At 42.3% G+C, this 21,132-nt stretch overlaps 1 protein-coding gene across 1 annotated transcript in view; it reads left to right on the top strand.

The window, feature by feature from the left end:
* The window catches only part of TNNI3K (TNNI3 interacting kinase), a 310,813-nt gene extending 289,889 nt beyond the window's left edge, over nucleotides 1-20,924 (top strand). The window contains exons 26-27 of the mRNA XM_047872978.1: nucleotides 17,170-17,249; nucleotides 20,689-20,924. Coding sequence (XP_047728934.1) covers nucleotides 17,170-17,249; nucleotides 20,689-20,765 — 157 coding nt within the window. The 3' untranslated portion in view covers nucleotides 20,766-20,924. The remainder of the gene's footprint in view (nucleotides 1-17,169; nucleotides 17,250-20,688) is intronic.
* The last annotated feature ends 208 nt before the right edge of the window (nucleotides 20,925-21,132 follow it).

Raw genomic sequence — 21,132 nt, 5'->3', positions numbered from 1 at the left:
TTTAAAGCACACAGTAACTATGTAGTAATTGACACCAGATAGTATTTGGAGGCATTCAGGAGAGCCTGTGAGGTTATTTTAAGAGCCTGATCTCTGCCCCATGCAGCTAGTTATGGAAATGTGCAGAAGGCATGCTCTGTGGGCCTGCCTAGAATACAGGGGTGTGGCCCTTGTATGGGGAGGTGTAGGCCCTCTTCACCTGGTACTCTATGCACTCCAGGGCTGATACCCAGCCCCACTGGCTGTGGCCAGACCCAAGGTAGGGCCAACTGGTAACTCACTGGAGGGCCTCTACAAACCCTTTCATGCTTAAAAACTGTACACGAAAATGCATTGTTAGCAAAAAGCCACATAAACCCCTCCAGAAAGAAACTCGTAAGTGATTTTTCATTTTTCTCAGTTCTGAGGGCTGTGGATATTCTTTAATTTAATTCATTCATTCATTTAGCAAATATGTATCCAGGGCTTACACTTCTAGGTTCTGCAGTACAGCAGCAGATAAAAACAAAATAACCCCTTCCCTCATGGAGCTTTTATTCTAGTGGGGGAGGAGAGTGACAGACTTTTATTTTATTTTATTTTATTTTATTTTATTTTATTATTTTATTGAAATGTTTTTATTTATTTTTGAGACAGAGAGAAACAGAGCATGAGCAGGGGAGGAACAGAGAGAGGGGGAGACACAGAATCTGAAGCGGGCTCCAGGCTCTGAGCTGTCGGCACAGAGCCCAAAGCAAGGCTCGAACTCACAGAGTGTGAGATCATGACATGAGCTGAAGTCAGACGCTCAACCCACTGAGCCACCCAGGCGCCCCAACAGACTTTTTTTTTTTGAAAGAAAATTCTGTAGTATATTAAAGCAAAGGTGAAGAATAGGGAGAGCAGAAAGAGATGTGGTTTGCAATTTTATTTTTTTTAATGTTTATTTATTTTTGAGAGAGAGAGAGGAGGACAGAGGATCCAAAGCAGGCTCCAGGCTGACACCAGTGAGCATGATGTGGGGCTGGAACTCACAAACCACAAGATCATGACCTGAGTCGAAGTCAGATGCTCAACCAGCTGAGCCTTCCAGGCACCCCATGGTTTGCCATTTTAAACAGAAAGATCAGGGAAGACCTCATCCATGAGGTAACATTTGAGCAAAGAGGTGAACAGAGTGAATTAGAAAACCAGAAACCTCTAGAGAAGAGCATTCCAGATTGTGGGAACAGTAAGTGCAAAGTCCCTGAGGTGAGATCATGTCTGTGAATTCAGGGAATGGCCTGGAGACCAGAAGGAGCAAAATAATCATAGGGAAGAGTCATAGGAGACAGAATAGAGAAGTGACAAGGGGCCAGATCATGAAGGAGGCTCAGGCCATTGGGAGGACTTCGGCATATACTGAGATTGAGACACATGCCACCACAGGGATCCGAGCAGAGAAGTCACATGATCAGGCTGCTTTCTAAAGGATCACTCAGGGCACCTGGTGGCTCAGTTGGTTAAGCAGCTGCTTTTGGCTGAGGTCATGATCTCACGGTTTGGGAGTTTAAGCCCCACATTGGCCTGTGTGCTGATGGTGTGGAGCCTGCTTGGGATTCTCTCTCTTCCCCCTCTCTGCCCCTTCCCTGCTACCCTGCTTGGGTGCTCTCTCTTAAATAAACAAACTTAATTTTTTTTTTTTTAATAAATAAGTAAAATAAAAGGATCATTCTGCCTGATGTACTTTGTGGGACTGAGAGGAATGGCGGTCAATTCATTTGTTCTTTTAAACCTACTTTCCTCTCATTCAATTATTTAATAAATATTTTATTTAGCACAGGCTGTGGGCTAGGTGCTGGGGAAGACAGACGTGAAAAAAAGCAGTGAACAATTTGACGAAGAACATACTAAAGAGGGCAGCTAACCAAGTGAGGAGGAAGCCGACACGAAAGTGAGGCACAGGAAGGTTATGTAACTTGGTCTAAAGCCACAGCTCCGCAGGGGAGGTGCCAGGACTAGAAACCTTATGCCCCTGAGCACGTGGCCAACCTGCACTGAGTGTCGGGGCTGAGAGACAAGGCTGGAGGAACCACCAGGAGTTCAGTTCCATCAAAGTCACTTTTAAAATACGTGTGGAGAGCATACTCTATGCCAGGCCCCAGATGCCGGGGCCACAGAGGTAAATAACCAAACGTGGCTCCTGTTCTGAAGGAGCGTGCAGTCGGGAGTGCACATATCAAGGCTTAATAAATACCAGTATAAAAATAACCATGGAGGTCTAGCTCACAAGCCGGCCACAGAACACTTCTTACAGAATCCATAGTCATGTTCCTGCCAAAACAGAAGGCAGGAGCAGTTGTGGGCTCAGCAGGAAATGTCAAACCCTGAGTTGCCCCAGGATTCAAAGAAGCTTCGCAGCACATCACACAAGAGTGGGGTAAAAGCCCCCACGTTACTGGCAGTGGAAGAGCTTTTCAATAAGAACAAGGCACCCTAGCAACATAATAACCATTTTGTTATTCAGGGTCTGACAGCAAAGAATACACAGAGGAGGCGAGGAAAGCTTTGGTGTTGTATGATGAGGCAAAAGGTCCCCGAGGTTTAGTATACATTCACTTAAAACAAAAAAACATTGCTTGTAATTTTGTAACCTCCTTAGGGTGTTTCAAATGGTTTGTGAAGATCAATGTTCCACATGTTCAAAGAGTTTAGGGAGTTTTAAAATCTCTCCATTCAGACTGGCCTGTCATAAAGAACAAAGGAACATGGAATTTCTTGCAGGGATCTGAATTCACACAACAGAGCCTGGAGATGTTAAATCAACAAAGATGGCCTTTGAACTTTCCTCAATCCAAAAGGGGAAACGAATATGTACTGCTCTGTAGGTGCCTATCTAGATGCCACTTTTATCTTCCATCAATAAAATTGTTTTTGCAATTTTTACTTATATACCCACCAAGGGACCATTATTATAAAATAGTGGTTAAAAGCTTGGGCTCCGACAGGCCTGAGTTCAAATTCAAGCTCCACCACTTATAAGCTGTGTGACCTTAGGGAAGTTAGTTGAGCTCTCCAAGTCTCAAGCATCTTACCTATAGGATGAAAATAATGATGTCGCAGTGAGCGTTAAGTGAGAATACACTTTGTACACGTCTGACATATGGTAGACGCTGAATACGTATAATTTTTTTTCTGTTTTGCCATTAGCTCATATATTTTAGTCTTAATTATTCCTCTTCTAGGACAAACTACCAAAATGAAAGATGCCTGGGGAGCCTACTTTCATTGGGATTGCATTGTTTGTCCCAAAGGTGGAAGACAGCTTGGAGAAGCACCACATAAAAGGTTTATCTCTTGCTCTAAAGGAGAGGTTGATAAACTATGGCCCACGGGCCAAATCTAACTCTGCCTGTTTCTGTAAAGTTTTTGTGAACACAAGCACACTCTTTTGTTTACATATTGTCTATGTCTGCTTTTGTGCTATCATACCAAAGTTGAATCATTGCAACAGAGACCATATGGTCTGCAAATTCTAAAATGTTTACTATCTGGCCATTTACAGGAAACATTTTCTGAGCCTGACTCTAGGAACTTAAAAACTCCAATTTTCTCAAGTCACGTAGCTCTAAAACTGCTTACATTGGAAACTCCTCTCCCCATGGAAAAATAAGTCTACCTTCAAGAAGTCAACACATTTACTCCAACTAGTCAGTGCTAGGTGCTATGTGAGGCCCCACGGGACACTAAGATTACTAAGGCAGGGTCCCTCCCGATAAAGAATCTACAGCCCGCTTGTTGATCAGGTGAATATGCAATATGAGGTGAGTTCTGCCAACGGTGAGAGCAAATGGCTGGGGCAGCACTGTGGACCCTGAGGTTCCTTCTTCCTTTCCATATGGCCATCACCTCTATCCCAGAAGACATGTTTGAAGAGACATCTCCATCGTGTTCCATTTCACTTTCATATCTGGAAAGCCGTACCACAAACCAGTGAAGGGATGAGGATACCACAACAAAGAATCCTTCTCAGATTTCTCTGGCAATGAATGACATAGAGGGTGGAATAGGCTGGACAGGAAACAGGAATAAGGAGCCCTCAGTGGAGGTTACTGTTCCAATACATGTAGCTGGGGGAGCACAGCTTGTTCCTGAGGCTAAGAAAATGGAAGGAGGCTGACCAATGAATCAGAGGTAAACAAACAAAGATTAAACTTGAATCAATAAAGTTGCTAGGGAGGAATCATCACTCATTCATTTAATACATATTTATTGGGTGCCTAGTTCATGACAATGAGTTTAAGGCACTGGAGAACAAGACACAGTAGTACACAAGACAAGTCCCTGCTGTCATGAAGCTTACACTCTAGTTGAAAGAGGCAGGCCATCTTAATTTGGATTTCTTCCGAAACAGACCATGAGACAAGGATGTGAGTGAAAATTATTTTTCTGGGATGTGATCTCAAGAACAGTGAAGGAAAGAGAAGGAAGAAAAAATAAATAAAGGGATATGTATGTTAATGAGTAAGTCACTGCTGTGAGCAATGAAAGCTTAATTTTATGTTGTAAACTCTGAGGGTATAGACCATGTCTCAGAATTTTCCCAACAAGCAGCAAGGACACTGGAGTCTTTATCCACCAACTCTTGTTCCTCACTGATGGTGACTCATTTGGGTGGGTGGGAAGGAGCATTAGCTACCCCCCACCCCACCTTTAAGTGCAGAGAAACACAGGAAACCATGAGCATGTATGCAAACTTCTAAAGGTGACTTCCCAAGTAGACCAAGGTATATAGGCAGAGTACTGTATCTACCTATACAGGTGACAATGGATAAATACACAAAATGAGATTGTGGTAAATACTATGCAGGCAGTTAGAATAGGTTGGTAGGATAGAGTGACTGGAAAGGTAGTTTAGATGGGCTGGTTAGAATCATGAAATCAAGGAAGAAGCCTGGGAAACAACATTCAGCAGGGCTAAAGAGCAAAAGTGCAGAGTTCATAAGACAGGAAAAAGAGGAGAAATAGAAGGCCTCTGTTGTGGACACAGGATAGGAGGCAGGCAAGAGTATTACAGGGTGAAGTCCCAGGTAGGTAGCTAGAGGTCAAACCATGAAGACTTCAGCAGCCAGGACAGGGCATTAGAAGGTTGATCAGCCACTGAGGGATTTTCAGCAGGAGTGTGACAGGATGTAATTAAGATTTTAAAAAGTCCATCCTTGTTACTCTTCTTTTCCTTTCTTCCTCCCTCTTCCTAAATGCCTTAGTCCCAAAGCCATTAGATAGGGCTGAGCAAGAGTGACTTCTCCATGGGGTGTGGAACAGGATGTTTGAATCCAAGTACGGTGTGGAGAATGTCCATGTGGATGGCGAGAGTGGTGGTGGGTGGCAGCTGGCTAGCATGAGGTGTCAGAGCTAGAGTGGGAGGAAGGAAGAGTTTTCATGAGGGTTTGGGGCTACCCAGCCAAGGTGCTAGAGCCCAGGTATGGTGAGGAAGGCATCTACATGGGAGAGCAACCTGGCATGGGAGGCCAGAGTGCAAGCCTGGGAAGGAGGGCATGCATGAGAGGGGTCAGTGAAGAAGTTACCCCACATAGAGTGTCAGAGCCCAAGCACAGTGGGAAGGACATTCATGAAGGTAGGTGGTGGCCACTGTGGTTCCATGCAGATTGAGAAGGGTATCAGTTACAGGAAGGTGCTTGATGTGGTGAAGTCGGAGCATGAGGGTGGTGAATAGGGTATAAGTGTAGACAGGCAGCCCTGTCCTAGTGACTGGAACTCACACAGGGTGAAGAAGGCATCACACGGGGCACAGCTCAGTGGAGCCCAAGGTAGGTGAGGTGGCACCTGCTTAGGGCAGACAGGTGGGAATGTAGCCCAGAGTGGGGTGTCAGAACACAAAAGGGTAAGGAGACCCACCTGGAGACAACAGTGGAGCCCAAGTGGGGTAAAGGAGGACATTTGTGTATGTGTTGATGGACGCGGGTGTGACAACAGTCAGGGATTTGTACTTTACAGGGCATTGATCATATTAAGGATAATGGGAACCAGGTTTCTCATTTTCTCATTGTCAGAGAAGAGTGTTAAAAACATGGAAAGGGAGAAAACTAGAATGGGCCTTGTGACGTTGGATTGTATTGGAATTATATGAGAGTGGAGGAAGAGGTCTGAATGTGTTTACACACGTATGTATGTACAAACATGTTCTTCAGTTTTGCCTGCTCTGTGAGAGGGTCTGGGAGCAGCAACATTTCAACCAAGCATCTAGGTCTTCATTTCTAAATACTATTCTCCACTAAAAGTAAACAGGGTACTTTGGAGAAATGGCAGATTTCAAGGCTGGGACAAGGAGAGTACAAAATAAGCCTGGAATGTCTGGTGCCACAGAGTAGAGAGGTTTTCAAGGGTGGGTGTGTATCAAAGGGACAGCTTGATGGGGCTCTTGCTTGCCAACTATGGGATAATTTAAGCATCAAAATGAATAATGACAGTAACCTTACAACCCCTTGAATAAAATAATAACGAAATCCATACAGAAATAAATAAATGAGGATACTGAAATTTGATTGAGATATGGGATATTTATATAGTCTCAAAGTAACACCCCACAAAATCCTTATTAATTACAGAAAGAAAAAGAGTAGTTTTGTAGTAGAGAGTCCTGTCAGATACCGCCTTAACCAAGTAACGAAAACTAAGAACACAATAATGGGACAAATCAAAATGTGATGGGATAGAGTGAGGAGAACACAGCAACACCTGTGTGATGCTTCCTGCATCACATGTAATTTTAATTTAATCATTAGTAAACCTCAGATAAAACCAAATTGAAGGATAGTCTGCCACATCACTGGCTTGTCATCTTCAAAATTGTTCAGAGTCATGAAACTCAAGTAATGACGGAGAAACTGTTTCCAACTGAAGGAGATTAAAGAAACGTAACAACTATACACCGTGTGTGATTCTCAGCAAGAATCACACACTTCTCGCTGTAAAGTATTGAGATAATGGGCAAAACTTGAATGGAGTCCGAGAGAAGATGAAATCAAATGATTATATTAGGCTATGTAGGAGAATGTCTTTATTTTAGGAATACACTAAGGTATATGGGAAATGGTAGGCAATCAGATTGGCAACTTACTCTCAAATGGTTCAGGATTAAAAAGAAAATTATACCATGTTTGCAACCTTCCTTTGTTTTGAGACTGTTTCAAAACAAAAAGTTAAGAAAAAAGTTCATACATTTACTTTGGCCACTTCATTTCCCAGGTCTTTGCACAGGCCCCAACCTATTTCTATCCCAGTAATTCCCTCCCTTTGAGAATCCACTTATCCTGCAGCTCCTGTGTGTAGGGAGGGTGCCCTTTATAGTATACTGTGTCCCCAGGCATTGAAGTTCACCTGCACGTGTCTACATTTCTATTTACCCCAAAGGGTAGAGTACATGTCCATCACACTCATATCTGGGTTCCTAGCACTTAGCACAGAACCTGGCATTGTGCTTGATAATCAATCATGAAGAGAAGGAGAGAGACAAGGTTGTGGGTATAAATTTGGAATCATTTCCAGAGCTAACAGTGTTAAACGGGAAAAGCAGGTGATTTGGGTCCTGCCTAGCCTACGTTTGAATTACAGCTGTGTGATCCTGGACAAGACTTAAACTTGTTTTCCACACGTGTAAAATGGGTTGTTAGGTGCAGCAAATGTATGTAATAAGATTGGTGAGGCATCTAATAGACTGTGACACTTAGCAGGTATGCAACAAAATTTGGTTTCCGTGTTTTCTTTAAAAACAGGAATAAAAATTAACAAAGAAGTCTAGAACCCCAAGCTATATCCTGATATCACTATAACCTTGATATATGAACTTAGGTAAGTTATTTCACTTCACAAGGCTTCAATTTCATTCTTGGTAAAATGAGGTGGGAAAATGGAGGAGTGAGAAGTGAGCTTTATGATCATCATGCTCCTAAGATCTCCTAGTTCTAATATTTAAAATACTTCCCCTTTTTGAGGGGGAACGATAGTAAGTACAGAAGGTGAAGGATAAGAAGGATGTTTGCTGGGGTGCCTGGGTGACCCAGTCGGTTAAGTGTCCAGCTCTTAATTTCGGATCAGGTCATGTTCTCATGGTTTGTTAGTTGGAGCCCCCCATCAGGCTCTATGCTGGCAGTGTGGAGCCTGCTTGGGGATTCTCTTTCTCTCCATGTCTGCCCCTCCCCCACTTATGTGCATGCACGTTCTCTCTCTCTCTCTCAAAATAAATAAATAAACTTAAAAAAAAAAGATGTTTGGTATATTTAAAGGATGTTCCTCAGTTTTGAAAGCAGTCAAGGCATGCAAAGTTCACCTCCTACTGGATTGCACAATTCCTCATTTATACCTGCTTAAAGTATAGGTAAATTGAGAGGTGGTAGTATTGTTACATTACTGTTAAGCACATTAAAAATTGATGAGCCATCAAGGAATTAGCGCACAGTTTCAATTCTTGCTGCATTTTTCCTTATTCATAATTCTTTTCCTAATTGCTTTTTCCCTTAAAAATGGGGGAGTTGAGACCTTGGATATTTGCCTAATGGCTCAAACAGAGCCATGACCCATTGCCAAGTCTTTCAGGCCTTTTATAGCTGGGGACATTTGCCACTGAAAGAAAGCTGATGGGTTTGATTTTCCTGAAAGAGATATTTTGCACTGACCCCTGGCCCCATTAAATATTTTGGCCATTGCCCATTCACTGTAATGGGAGCAATAAATTTGTTTTAATTTAGGACATTATCAAGTAGGGAATATTGACAAAGACAAAATAATGTTCTGAAAACAGTGGGATGAAATCATGAATAAATAAATATGTTGAACTTAACTGATAAATTAACAAATGCTTATTCATAAGAGTCTGACTGGACTATTTCAAAGTTAGGCCAAAGGTGATCCCATTTCTAATAGAAATGTCGCCTCTCTTTAGGCCAGAGAAAAGGTGGGCTACATAGAAAGACATTGTAAGGCATGGAGAGGCATTTATCCCTTGTGACAGATCTGTTTTAAATAGATCTATTTGTTTTCAGCTAAATGCCAAAAGGAGAAGCCAGATGACTCTAGTAGCCTTTTCTATGGCAAAGCGTTTACTTTCCTTGTGTAAACACCTTTATTAGGGATCTCAGCAGGCTGCTTCTCTATCTTTTCTTTGTATTAGTCCCTTAGATTAGTGTCAAAGAAATGAAACTCTGGTTAGCTGTTACCTGTGTGTGTTTCATGTTGAGTGAAAGAAATGACTTTTCACTTGGATACATTCCTCTTGAGGAAGGGGATAAAGGTGCATATGGCACTGATCTCCTTGCTAATATTCTTTCACAAGTAACATCATTATGACAGATGGCAAAAAAAAAAAAAACCAAAAAAAAAACAAAAAAACAAACCTAACACACCACAAAGCATATTTGCAAAGCTGTGTGGCCTTGGATGGTGTTGCCTGGGCAAAGTCCAAATGACTAACTCTTCTAGGTTACAGGTAGCCTGAGGGCACTTTTAGCTGCATAAAAACTAATTGGACCAACTTGAATGGAAGAAAATTGTGCCTGAAGTCTTTAATCACACTAGTAACCTAATGGTTTTCTGTTCAATATAGCCGGAGCAGTGTTTAGGAAGATGAATCCATGCAGCTTAGAAAACCTTGCACAGGATCAGAAAGTTGTGGAGAGTTATAAACATCTTATTTGGAAAGGTTGGGTAGGGGAAAATAAAATTTTCTTAAAGATCTAACAAAGCAAGTCATGAGAAAGCTGACTCTGGCTTCTTTATGATGATAAAGGATATTTTTCTATGAGGATCTTAGTGTTGGTCTTTATATGCAAAGAGTGCAAAACTGTAACTCATGACTAATTCAGTGAGCTCCTCAGATGGAAACAGAACAAGAGTTTGACAGGGACTGCTATTAAATGTAGTGTGCTTTAGAAGAAAGAGCATGGACTGGAAGTCTGAAGACGTTTTTGTTCAAGTTCTGTCTCTGCCTCTTGTTAGCTCTGTGAGTTTATTCAGGTTGTTCAAACTTCCTGAGCCTGATATAGAATGGAGGTAAAATTAATGCTTTCCCAGATACCTCATGGAGGTTTTGTAAAAATACTCTAAGCTAATTGATATAAAAGTGTGCTCACGCTATAAAACCCTCTACAAATATAAGAGATTATTATATCATTATGGTAGAACTTAATGTTGTAGGTCTCTTTGTTTTTATTTAGTTGTTTTAATTTCAGTCTTGCTTTCAATCCATGCAGACTATATTCATTTGCTCTAATTCACCCAATCAAAGACCCCAGCTCTGTGAAAACCATACTTGGAAGAATATGATAAAAATGGTTTCTTTTGGACTCTATGCCCACCTGATGTCTTCTTTGGAATGTAATTCAGTCAGAAGCCATTATGACACTAGCAAATACTCTGAGAATTTATGAAATCCCACAGCCAAAACCATGATTCATTGCTCCAGTACCAAAAGCATTTGGCAGGCTTTTGTTTGGAAGCCACAATACTGGCTGATTTTGAGGCTCTAAATGGGGCCATTTGAACTCATTGTGGCACTGCCCACTCCTGCCACTCTGAAGAGATGGCACCAGAGTTCCCTGGATTCTCTTTAGACAGTACTTTTCTTACTTCCTCATAGGCTCTGGTTAACAATATACCTTTCTGGATTAAGAGATGACATAGTGTGGGAGCACCTGGGTGGCTCAGTCAGTTGAGCATCTGACTTTGGCTCAAGTCACGATTTTGTGGTTTGTGGGTTTGAGCCCTGCATCCAGCTCTTTGCTGTCAGCCTGTCAGTGCAGAGTCCTCTTCGGAACCTCTGTCCCCCTTTCTCTCTGCCCATCCCCTGCCCACATTCTCTCAAAAATATATAAACATTAAAAAAGAGAGAGATGAATTAGTGTTTTAGAGTTTTTCTCCACCCCTCAGGCATTGCAACATGAATATTCTACAAATTTATCTTCTTTTTAAAAAATTTTATGTCTCTATTTTGAAAAAGAGAGAGAGAGAGAGAGAGAGAGAGCAAGCAGGGGATGGGCAGAGAGAAGGAGAAAAGGAATCCTAAGCAGGCTCTGAGCCTTCAGCACAGAGCTAGATGTGGGACTTGAACTCCCGAACCATAAGATCATGGACCTGAGCCAAGATCAAGGGCGGGATGCTTAACTGACTGGCGCCCCTACAAATTTATTTTCTATAAAAACTTTTGTGAAGGAGCTCAGGAGTTTTTAGTACCAGACTTACACAACCCGTCAGTCAAATCCTTAATGATGGGTTTATGTGAAAGTGATTTCTCCACACTTTTCCTTTGCTTCAACTTAGATGGCAATGCGGTTCTTCCTTTGAAATAGACCACGAAAAGAGATGGTTCCTTCAGGCAAATAGCATGGTTCAGTTACTATTTCAAATGAAAAGTATATAGACAAAAAGCTACAAACACCACCTGGAGTAGTAGCAGTAATGTGTAGCCAGGTATACTGTGGCAGGTATAGGGAAATGAGGCACTCAGCCATGGACAAATGTCAGACACTTCAGATAAGGAAGATAAAAATCTTCTGCCTGAGTGGGAAATGTAATCTCAAGCTGCCTTTCCAACACATCAAAGCCAGTTTCACGAAATCTACATGGTTCATGAATACCTTCCAAAGAATCTTAGGATGTAAGAAATAGAGGGACCTGGAATGGCACATCACTTGGATCCCTCTACCGCACCCACGGCCACGATGTACTCTAGCCATACCTTCAAAATTTCCAGGAATGAGACAATACCCCCTTCTAGAACAACTCAATCTATTTTGGGACAATTCTAACTTCGGGAAATGTGGTGTTTTCTTTTAACTATTCCCAGTGTCTAAGGCTCAGCTTAACCCTTTGGAGAATGTCACCTACCTGAAGTCTTGATCAGTCCTGGATATCCACCCAGTGACAGTTCAATCCAACCACTTGTCATTTGGCACAGATCTCCCCTTCTTACTTACAAGCAATCAGGAGAAACAGTGTCCAGTATCTGAGGAAACTAGATGTGCATATTTCCCCCTTGAAATTTATCCTCACCATGGGGCGCCTGGGTGGCTTGGTCGGTTAAGCGTCCGACTTTGGCTCAGGTCATGATCTCATGGTCCGTGAGTTCAAGCCCCGCATCAGGCTCTGTGCTGACAGCTCAGAGCCTGGAGCCTGTTTCAGATTCTGTGTCTCCCTCTCTCTCTGCCCCTCCCCTGTTCATGCTCTGTCTCTCTCTGTCTCAAAAATAAATAAACGTTTAAAAAAAAAAAAAAGAAATTTATCCTCACCAAAAAGAAATAAAGCAAATCTAACATGATGGATTTTTTCTTTCTGAATAAATTAGTCATTCCCCAGTGCACCTTTGTAAGAAACAATGGCCAATGACTATGTTTATCTGTACATGTACATCACAGAACTAATTTGAACTATTTAGCCTAAAATAACTGAAATTAATTTTAGCACTAAAAGTGAGATATATCAATATAATGTGGTAGTGTGCAAAAACTAACATAAAGATTTTATTCTCTTTATTTGTTTAATGTTTATTTACTTTTTAGAGAGAGAGAGAGAAAGCATCAGCATGGGAGGAGCAGAGAGAGGGAGACACAGAATCCAAAGCAGGCTCCAGGCTCTGAGCTGTCAGCACAGAGCCTGATGTGGGCCTCGAACTCACGAACTGTAAGATCATGACCTGAGCCCAAGTCGGACACTCAGCCGACTGAGTGAGTCACCCAGGCACCCCTCTGCTATTCTCTTCAAAAGAGAAAATTTCATTACACTGTCATTAAACATATACATGAAATCACTCATATAATATCCTATATCATTGATATATATGCCTCTGTATGATATATAGGTCCTTTTAACATAAAGAAGGCCACCTAGTTGACCAGCAGTATTGAAACACTGCAAAATCGAGTGCTTTTCTTACCTGCCATTGGTTCACATTTACTTTCATTGAATTCATGGGACAGCTGCATCACTGGAAATGCCTATTTTCACTGGCCACAACTTCAGCCAACAGAGGTCCCGGTATGTCTCTTAAACTCTGGGCTTCTGTGAAACTCCTGCTGAATTCTGGATGTGCATGAGTTGAGGACAACTACTTCCATGGATCAGGGTTTGGTTTCTTCTGCTTTGTTTGACCTGGGCACAGTTAGCTTCCATCTGTCTGTCATCCTAGAACAGCGTCCAGAACCAGCCAATGTGGTATCTCCTGGGCCAGAAGGTTAAGTCCCCTGGCATGAATTGCATTTAGCAACTGAATAAATTAGACAGCTTGGAGATGGGCTTTTATTCATAGGAAACCAGATAGCCTTTTTGATGATAAAATATTTATTCCCTATTATCTTGTTGTTGCCAAGACCACTATGTACAGCACATTTCTTAAAAGGAGCTTGGGGCGCCTGGGTGGCGCAGTCGGTTAAGCGTCCGACTTCAGCCAGGTCACGATCTCGCGGTCCGTGAGTTCGAGCCCCGCATCGGGCTCTGGGCTGATGGCTCAGAGCCTGGAGCCTGTTTCCGATTCTGTGTTTCCCTCTCTCTCTGCCCCTCCCCCGTTCATGCTCTGTCTCTCTCTGTCCCAAAAATGGATAAACGTTGAAAAAAAAAAAAAAAAAAAAAGGAGCTGGAGTGCTTAAGAGGTTCTAGTAGGTAGGTAAATTTTAGGGTATTAGTAGGGTAAATTTTATTTTGAAAAATATCTTGAATGACAGTCTGTTGCCCAGAACCGAGTGTGGTTTGCCATTTAATGTTGATGAGATAATCCCATGTCCCACTTTAAGGCAATACTTTTTCTTCTTTTTAATCATTGCTCCCCTCTAAGAAACAGCTTCACATTATCCCTTAAGAAAGTGAGGCCAGGGGCGCCTGGGTGGCTCAGTCGGTTAAGCGTCCGACTTCAGCCAGGTCACGATCTCGCGGTCCGTGAGTTCGAGCCCCGCGTCGGGCTCTGGGCTGATGGCTCAGAGCCTGGAGCCTGCTTCTGATTCTGTGTCTCCCTCTCTCTCTGCCCCTCCCCCGTTCATGCTCTGTCTCTCTCTGTCTCAAAAATAAATAAACGTTAAAAAAAAATTTAAAAAAAAAAAAAAAAAAAAAAAAAAAGAAAGTGAGGCCAAACCTGCAGTCATTTTAAGGCAGCTAAGTGGATGAAGCAGTGTGAATTTATATTAGAGTTTAGAAAAATCTCACTTCTTCAGGCGGACATTTTGTAATAATTTTATTTTAACTATTTACAAAGTACCAGCTAAGCTCTGTGGGAGATCCAAAGATATCAGATGGGATGTCTGACCTCCGGGAATAGGCTGTTTAGTGGGCTTCACTAGCATACAAATACAGGCCGTTGCCACACACAGAGGCAGACTCTGATAAGCACTGTGCTAGAAGTACAAAGTACTAGAGGGTATGAAATTCTGAGTGGGGTTTCCAAGAAGACTTTGAGGAAATGTTTCCTTTGAGTTGGACCTTGACACATAATAAAAGTAGGTAACGTTTATTGAGTGCTTACTACATACTAGCACTCCCCAAAATCTTTTAAACTTCTTAATTCTTTAATTCTCATGATTAACCTTGTAAGTCAAGTGTTGATATAATTCCCATTTTATAGTTGCATAATCTAAAGCAAAGAGTAGTTAAATAACGTATGCCCAAGGTCATTGCTAGTAAGTAATAGAGTCAGGATTCAAATTCAGGGAGTGTAGCACCAGAATGTTCCTTCTTAATGCTTCCCCTTAGAGACAAATAAGATGTCACTGGGGCTCCTGGGTGTCCCAGTTGATTAAGCTTGGACTTCCGCTCAGGTCATGATCTCAGGGTTCATGCACTCGAGCCTCGCATTGGGCTCTGTGTTGAGAGCTCAGAGCCTGGAGCCTGCTTCGGATTCTGCATTTCCTTTTCTCTCTGTCCCACCCTTGCTTGTGCTCTGTCTCTCTCTGTCTCTCAAAAATAAATAAATGTTAAAAAAAAATGTAATGTAAAAAAAAAAAGATGTTACCAAGCAGATTCAAGTAGTGGGAGCAGCTGAACCACAACCGTGGAGGAAGGAAAATTCAGGATGTTTTAGAAAGTACAAAGTCTATTAGCATGGCTTGAACTTGGGGAGAAAAGATACTGAGGAATTGTAAAACATGAGATACACACAGAGCGGAAGTAGGTTTGGAAGCAGAGGGTTTGGAACATGGGCCTGAGGAACCGCAGTGGGGAACAAGGGAGAGTCCTTGCAGGATTTTTGTTACCAGAAGACCTTGTACAGGGGAGGATTGAGTGACCTAAGAGAAGGACATTATTTAAGGACTATCAATTAATTAAATTGTTCAAAACTTTTTTTTTTTTTTTTGGAGTTTCTCCTACGTGCCAGGCCCTGTAAGCGTTGAGTATATAGCAGGGAATAAGGGAGATAAGATAGACAAGGCTCCCAACTTCATTGTGTGATAGAATATGTAAGTAAATGGATAAATGGACAAGATAATTTTATATAGCTTCATGTCAAAGAAACACATTGACATGAGATAGAAAGTGATGATAAGCCAAGGAAATGCCACTTTGGAACGGTGGTCAGGGAAGGCCTCTCTGAGGAGGTGATGTTGCAACTGAGGCCTGAATGACAGAGGATCCAGGCATGGGTGAAGGCAGGGCAGTGGTTCATTAAAGCAGAATTTGGGTTCATTAAGAAGATCATTCCATGCAGAGTTAGTTAACAAGTGCAAGAGCTCTGGATTAGGAAAGAGCTTGGATGGTGTAAGGGACAGAAAGAACATCATGAAGTGCTTACCAAAAGATGGGGAGAAGGGTACGAGTTGAGGTTGAGGTAGGCAGGGCCAGGGCCTTATAGGTGAGGGGAGAGCATTGGAGTACATTTTACTCTAAATGAAGTGGCAAGCCACTAAAATGATTTAAGTAGGAGAATGTCTTAATCTGTTTTATACTGTGAAAAGAACATTCTGGATAATATATGGAAAATGGGTTATCAGGAGACAGGAGTGAAAGCGGGAACATCAATTAAGAGGCAAACTGCGGAGATCCAAACAAGAAAATTATATGGCCCGGATCTTGAAGGAGAAGGCAGATGAATGGATTAGGGTTCCATGATGGAGGCAGAGCTAAAAAACATTTGCATTAGGTGAGAGTTGTGAAAAAAAGAAAAATTTTGGCATAAGTGAATGGTGTGGTGCCAGGAACCGAGATGAGAGCTCTGGCTTGGGACGGGGGAATTGAGAGTTCTGTGAGCACAGTGAGGGGAACACTGGGGGGAACTAGGGAAGCCTCCTGGAGGACGCTAAAGTTTGGGTGAGACATGGACACAAGAGAAACCACAGATATATGATTAACTGACAGATGTGATTCGACATGAGGGTGAGGGTTTTGATGACTTCAGGTTTTGAGTCTGAAGAGGTAAAAAGAAAACAAGCCCATTAACCAGTGTGGTAAAAGGGTAGCAGAAGTCTGAGGAAGAGAAGGATTAAAGAAGAAATTCCTGTTTGAGTACCGGATAAGCACACAAGCTTTGGAATCTAAAAGACCTGGGTTTGAACCATAGATGAGCCAGTTACCAAACCTGTGTAACAAGTTACTTAACTGCTCCACCTCAGTCTCCTAATCTGTAAAATGAGAGAAATGTTTGGTAATAAGGATTAAATGAGATGATAGACTTATGCGTTTAATGCATTAGAATCATGCAGTAAATCTTATCACTATCTCATATAATTCCTACTATAATAACAGCAAAATAATAATATCTCTTGGCATGTGTTTTACTGATAGTGATTATTACTAAGATAATACTCTGGCTATTAGTTGCTTTTAAGAAATACTTGCAATTATATTAACTCAGGATTTAGATTCAACACTCCTTTTTGTTACATTTAATCATCCAAACAAACTGGAAATTATTTATGTACTTTTCCCATCTTACAGGTTAATAAACTGAGGCTCAGAAAGGGTGGCATGCCCAAGTTTACACAGCTGGGAATCGTAGCCTACCTGGAAGAGCCAGTACTCACACCGAGATATGACTTACTCCAAATAATTCTGAACTCTCTCCCAACTAGTCACTTGTAGCATAAAAACACCTTTGTATTACTTTGCCAGTTTTCTGGGATCTATCCTGAATGAATAAGTTGTGTTTTATAAAAATGTTGTTAGCAAACCACCACCATAATTTTCAGAGTGTGAAATCATGTGTTGCATGGAATTTTCCAGTGCTGGACAGTGTTCTTCTCAAGGCCTGTCTTTGGAGGAGATGAAGAGGGGTCTTCAATTATCACCCATTGACAAATATGGTAAGTACATAGATTGTTCAGAATGATTAAGGAAACTTCCCCTAGGAAGGTGATATTTATTCATAATAAGGAAGAATAGATTCTATTTTATAATAGGATGCTTTAAAAACAGTATGTTATAAAAGTACAAACTTTGATCTTATGTAACTCTGCATTTACCTTTGAGTTTACTAATGTGTGTGCATAAGTGTGTAAGGATATGTGCAAGTATATCAGAGTGTGTGTATACATGGAAGAAGAGATAAGTCTCCTGCATCTTGTGATACTCCAAACACCCCGTTGCCACCTTCCTGAGTTCACTGCCTGTAAGCCTCACATCACAGGTATGTAGGGAGGAGAAAAACAAGAGATGAGTTTCTACAATTACGTCATATGCTGGGGGAGCTCCTCCCCTTTGGCAAGTACCTAAGGGTAAATTTTAAACCCAGCCATCCCCTCAAAAACCTAGAGAGGCGATGGAGGTATCACTGATGGTATCTTTTTTGCACAGGTCTACTTTAGAAGGAATTAATAAAGCTCTTTGAAATAATTAACACAGTTCTATGCAGGCCCTTAGAAGCCAGAGGCTGGGTAATCACCCTTATCACCAGCTGCCATATTAATGTGCTAGGCCTGTAATGTCCTTTTTCCAACCTCTAAGCCAGAGAGTCTCTATATTTAATTGGAATTTTAGCACAATGGGCTCATTTATTCATGGGAACTTTCCTTGACAATATGGAGGACCGAAAAAAAAATGTATGTCAGTTAAAGAGATCAGATTTATTACAAGAACTGGGTTTGGGGAAGAATAAATTGGATGATGTGTTCCCGGTTCTCTGATTTAGTGAATGGTAATAGGCCCTGGAAACCCTCAGCTTTGGGATCCTCACCAGTGCACCTCGTTTGCCAAGTATTATTACCTAAGGCATTAGAAAGCCTTTAAGAAACGAAGGAAAAAAAAATGTTCTGGATAGATGCAGACAAACTACTTGGGAACATTAAAGAAAGGAAACTTTGTGCTCCGACTCCCAGGACGTGTCTAGAATGCAGCCGAGTGCTTTTTATCATCAGCTTTACAGCATAATTGGCCAGTCCAGTAACCGGGGAAAATGTGCTCTAAGTGTCACATCATCACATTTTTTATAGATATACTATCGTTTTTTCAAACTTTTACAGATGTGACCACACAACCACAAAATACAGGGCACGCTTTGAAATGTGTGCTTTGACCAGAAGTCTTTCCTTTCATGGTGGATGAAACATTTCAAGATGAAACATTTCGTTAACCTAACGATCTGTTTCTTAAAGGAATAAGACTTTGAGCAGAATTCTTCAAGATGGAGAAGACAAAAGTAATGCAATAAGGCAAAAGTTGGGTTTCCCTATGCATGTTTGTGCCAGAGTTGAAGAAAACATTAGGGTGTTTGCAGGGAGTGAGAGCCCCAACAGGCAAAGAAGATATATTTAAGATCTCCCTCTAGGAACATCACGTAGTACAAGAAAGAATGCTTTAATTGCCCTCCATTTCCATTTTATAAACCAAGTGTGGTAAAATAGCTACATTATGAACCGTTTCTTCCTCTCCACCCTCAAAGACAGGGCTAGAAAATGAGGATAAAATTACATGCATTGCAATTTTCTCTGTATGTGAGACCTTTCGCCCTACAGCAACAAAATGTGCAGACACGGCTCAGTCTTTTCCTAAAGCCTGTGGTCAAATTTCACTTGGGTTCCTCTTAAGCCAAGTGGCCACACAAGGGCCTGTCGTTCAACTTTGGCAGGATGCATCAACGTTTATTTATTTTTTTGGGGGGGGGGGCAGAGAGAGACAGAGCATGAATGGGGGAGGGGCAGAGAGAGAGGGAGACACAGAATCAGAAACAGGCTCCAGGCTCCAAGCCATCAGCCCAGAGCCTGACGCGGGGCTCGAACTCACGGACTGCGAGATCGTGACCTGGCTGAAGTCGGACGCTTAACCGACTGCGCCACCCAGGCGCCCCGGCAGGATGCATCAATAAAAAATGTCAGCACCCAGGCCCTGCTGGTTTTGCTACCCGTCCCAGAAGGAGAGTGTCCCCTCTTCCCGCCGCCACACACACACACACACACACACACACTAGAGAGATGTGCACTCACAATCAGATTTCCACTGGAGCATCACAGGCCAGTAAAATCGCATGTGGTACACTAGAAGGTTGATGATAGCAATAAAAGGATTGCAAGCTTATGAAAGCATCTATCCAGGCCTGGAATGAAGGTGCAGTTTCAGTCTGAACAAAAGGAACTATTTTGCTTTAGGATGTAGATTTTATGTAGGTCCACCCGAAATTAGGATTCAGTGGTGTGTATCCTGCCTCCCCTCATCTCAGCTTCCCCTGACCACAGCCTTCCTGCCAGCTTACCGGGGTCAACCCTGCTGGAGGTGAGCGAGACAGGCCAGTCAGCAGCAGCCCCAGCACCTCCTCTCTGGAGAGTTTATGTGCTGCCTGAGAGACGTTGACAGAGACCCTTCTTACAAAAATAAATAAGCCTATCCAACTGCATATTGCTAGATGCCTTGATGAAAATGTAGATGGCTGAGTTGGTTCTGAAAACTCAGCTATCACAGGGAGCAAAAGCAGCAATAGCTGTTGACAAATGTGCCCATTTTCCCAGAAGCAATGAACGGCTTCCTCACTTGCACTGGAAAAGTTAACTGCTTCCTTGCACGGGTCCTGTGTTGTGTCTCTAGGACAGCGGCTGGATCCTGAGCCACTAGCTGCATTCTGTGGACACAGGGTTACTGCTTCAACGAGCATCAAATACCACCGGTATTTAGACCTAAGCATTGAAGTACACTTAAAAACCGGGTGCTCAGGGAGGAAAAACAAAACAAAACCCAACCAGAGCTGACCTGCTGTAGAGAGTGGCTCTTTCCTTTTTCTCTCTGCTAGTTCCACCTTCTTTTTAAAATTGCCATTTGCTCAACACTCAGTGTCACACACTGTACGGATTGTCTTACCAACGTTACCAACCTTACAAATAGGTGATGTTAGTGTTCCTATTTACAGATGAAGACACTGGGGCTTAGAAAGGTTAAGTGGACAAAAATCACAGAACCGGTAAGTAGTGGGGCCAAGGTTTAAACCCACACTGGCCTGACTTGTAAGCCCATGATTTTAGCCATCGTGATACACCCCCTTCTGGAACAGTCCCCTTCTTTACTCCAAACTTGGCCTGCGTGGGTCTAAATCACACATCCATCATTTGTGTTCCTCTGGTCTCAGCTCTATGTTTGCATTTTAAATTTTGCCTGTGTTTTACGATTGCTTGCCAGCAGCCTTCTCCCAGACTCTCTGTTCACGTGAGCCGAGAGGAGCCGCTTGGCAGCTGTGGTGCACTGGCTGAGGCTGGTTAAGAAAAATTGGGAAGATGGACTGAAAGGCCGATAAGTAACAGCTGAACTTCTATTCTGATGCAGGCTACGTGTCCGATCCCATGAGCCCGATGCATTTCCATTCTGGCCGGAATAGTGGCAGCTTTGAGGACAGCGGCTGACAGCGTTCCGCATATACCTAAGGAGAGATTTCCCCCAAACTGACAGCAACAATTCCTACCGTGGCAGGCTTGCTTCCAATTATATTTTACCCTCTAAGGTCTCCTTAAATTGGCTTGTTTATACTGGTCCTCTTTAATTCCCTACCACAAGTTGGGCTTTGGATTTATGGTTAAGGAATGAAATGCAAAGGAACCAAGACAGAATGTATGTAAAAAATTTGTTTGAATTTTGTAACTGAAAGAGCAAATTTATATCATTACTTGGAGATGGGGCCTAAGACTATGGTGGGCACTTCACAATGATTATGTTTTCCTAGACTGAATTATGTGGACTTGCATTTGAGAGCCACGGCTTTGATTTTGTAGA

Source organism: Prionailurus viverrinus, chromosome C1 (assembly GCF_022837055.1).
Source record: "Prionailurus viverrinus isolate Anna chromosome C1, UM_Priviv_1.0, whole genome shotgun sequence".
In the NCBI taxonomy this organism is placed as follows: Eukaryota; Metazoa; Chordata; class Mammalia; order Carnivora; family Felidae; genus Prionailurus; species Prionailurus viverrinus.
The sequence above is the reverse complement of the archived record's forward strand: the minus strand, read 5'-3'. Positions and strand labels throughout refer to the sequence as shown.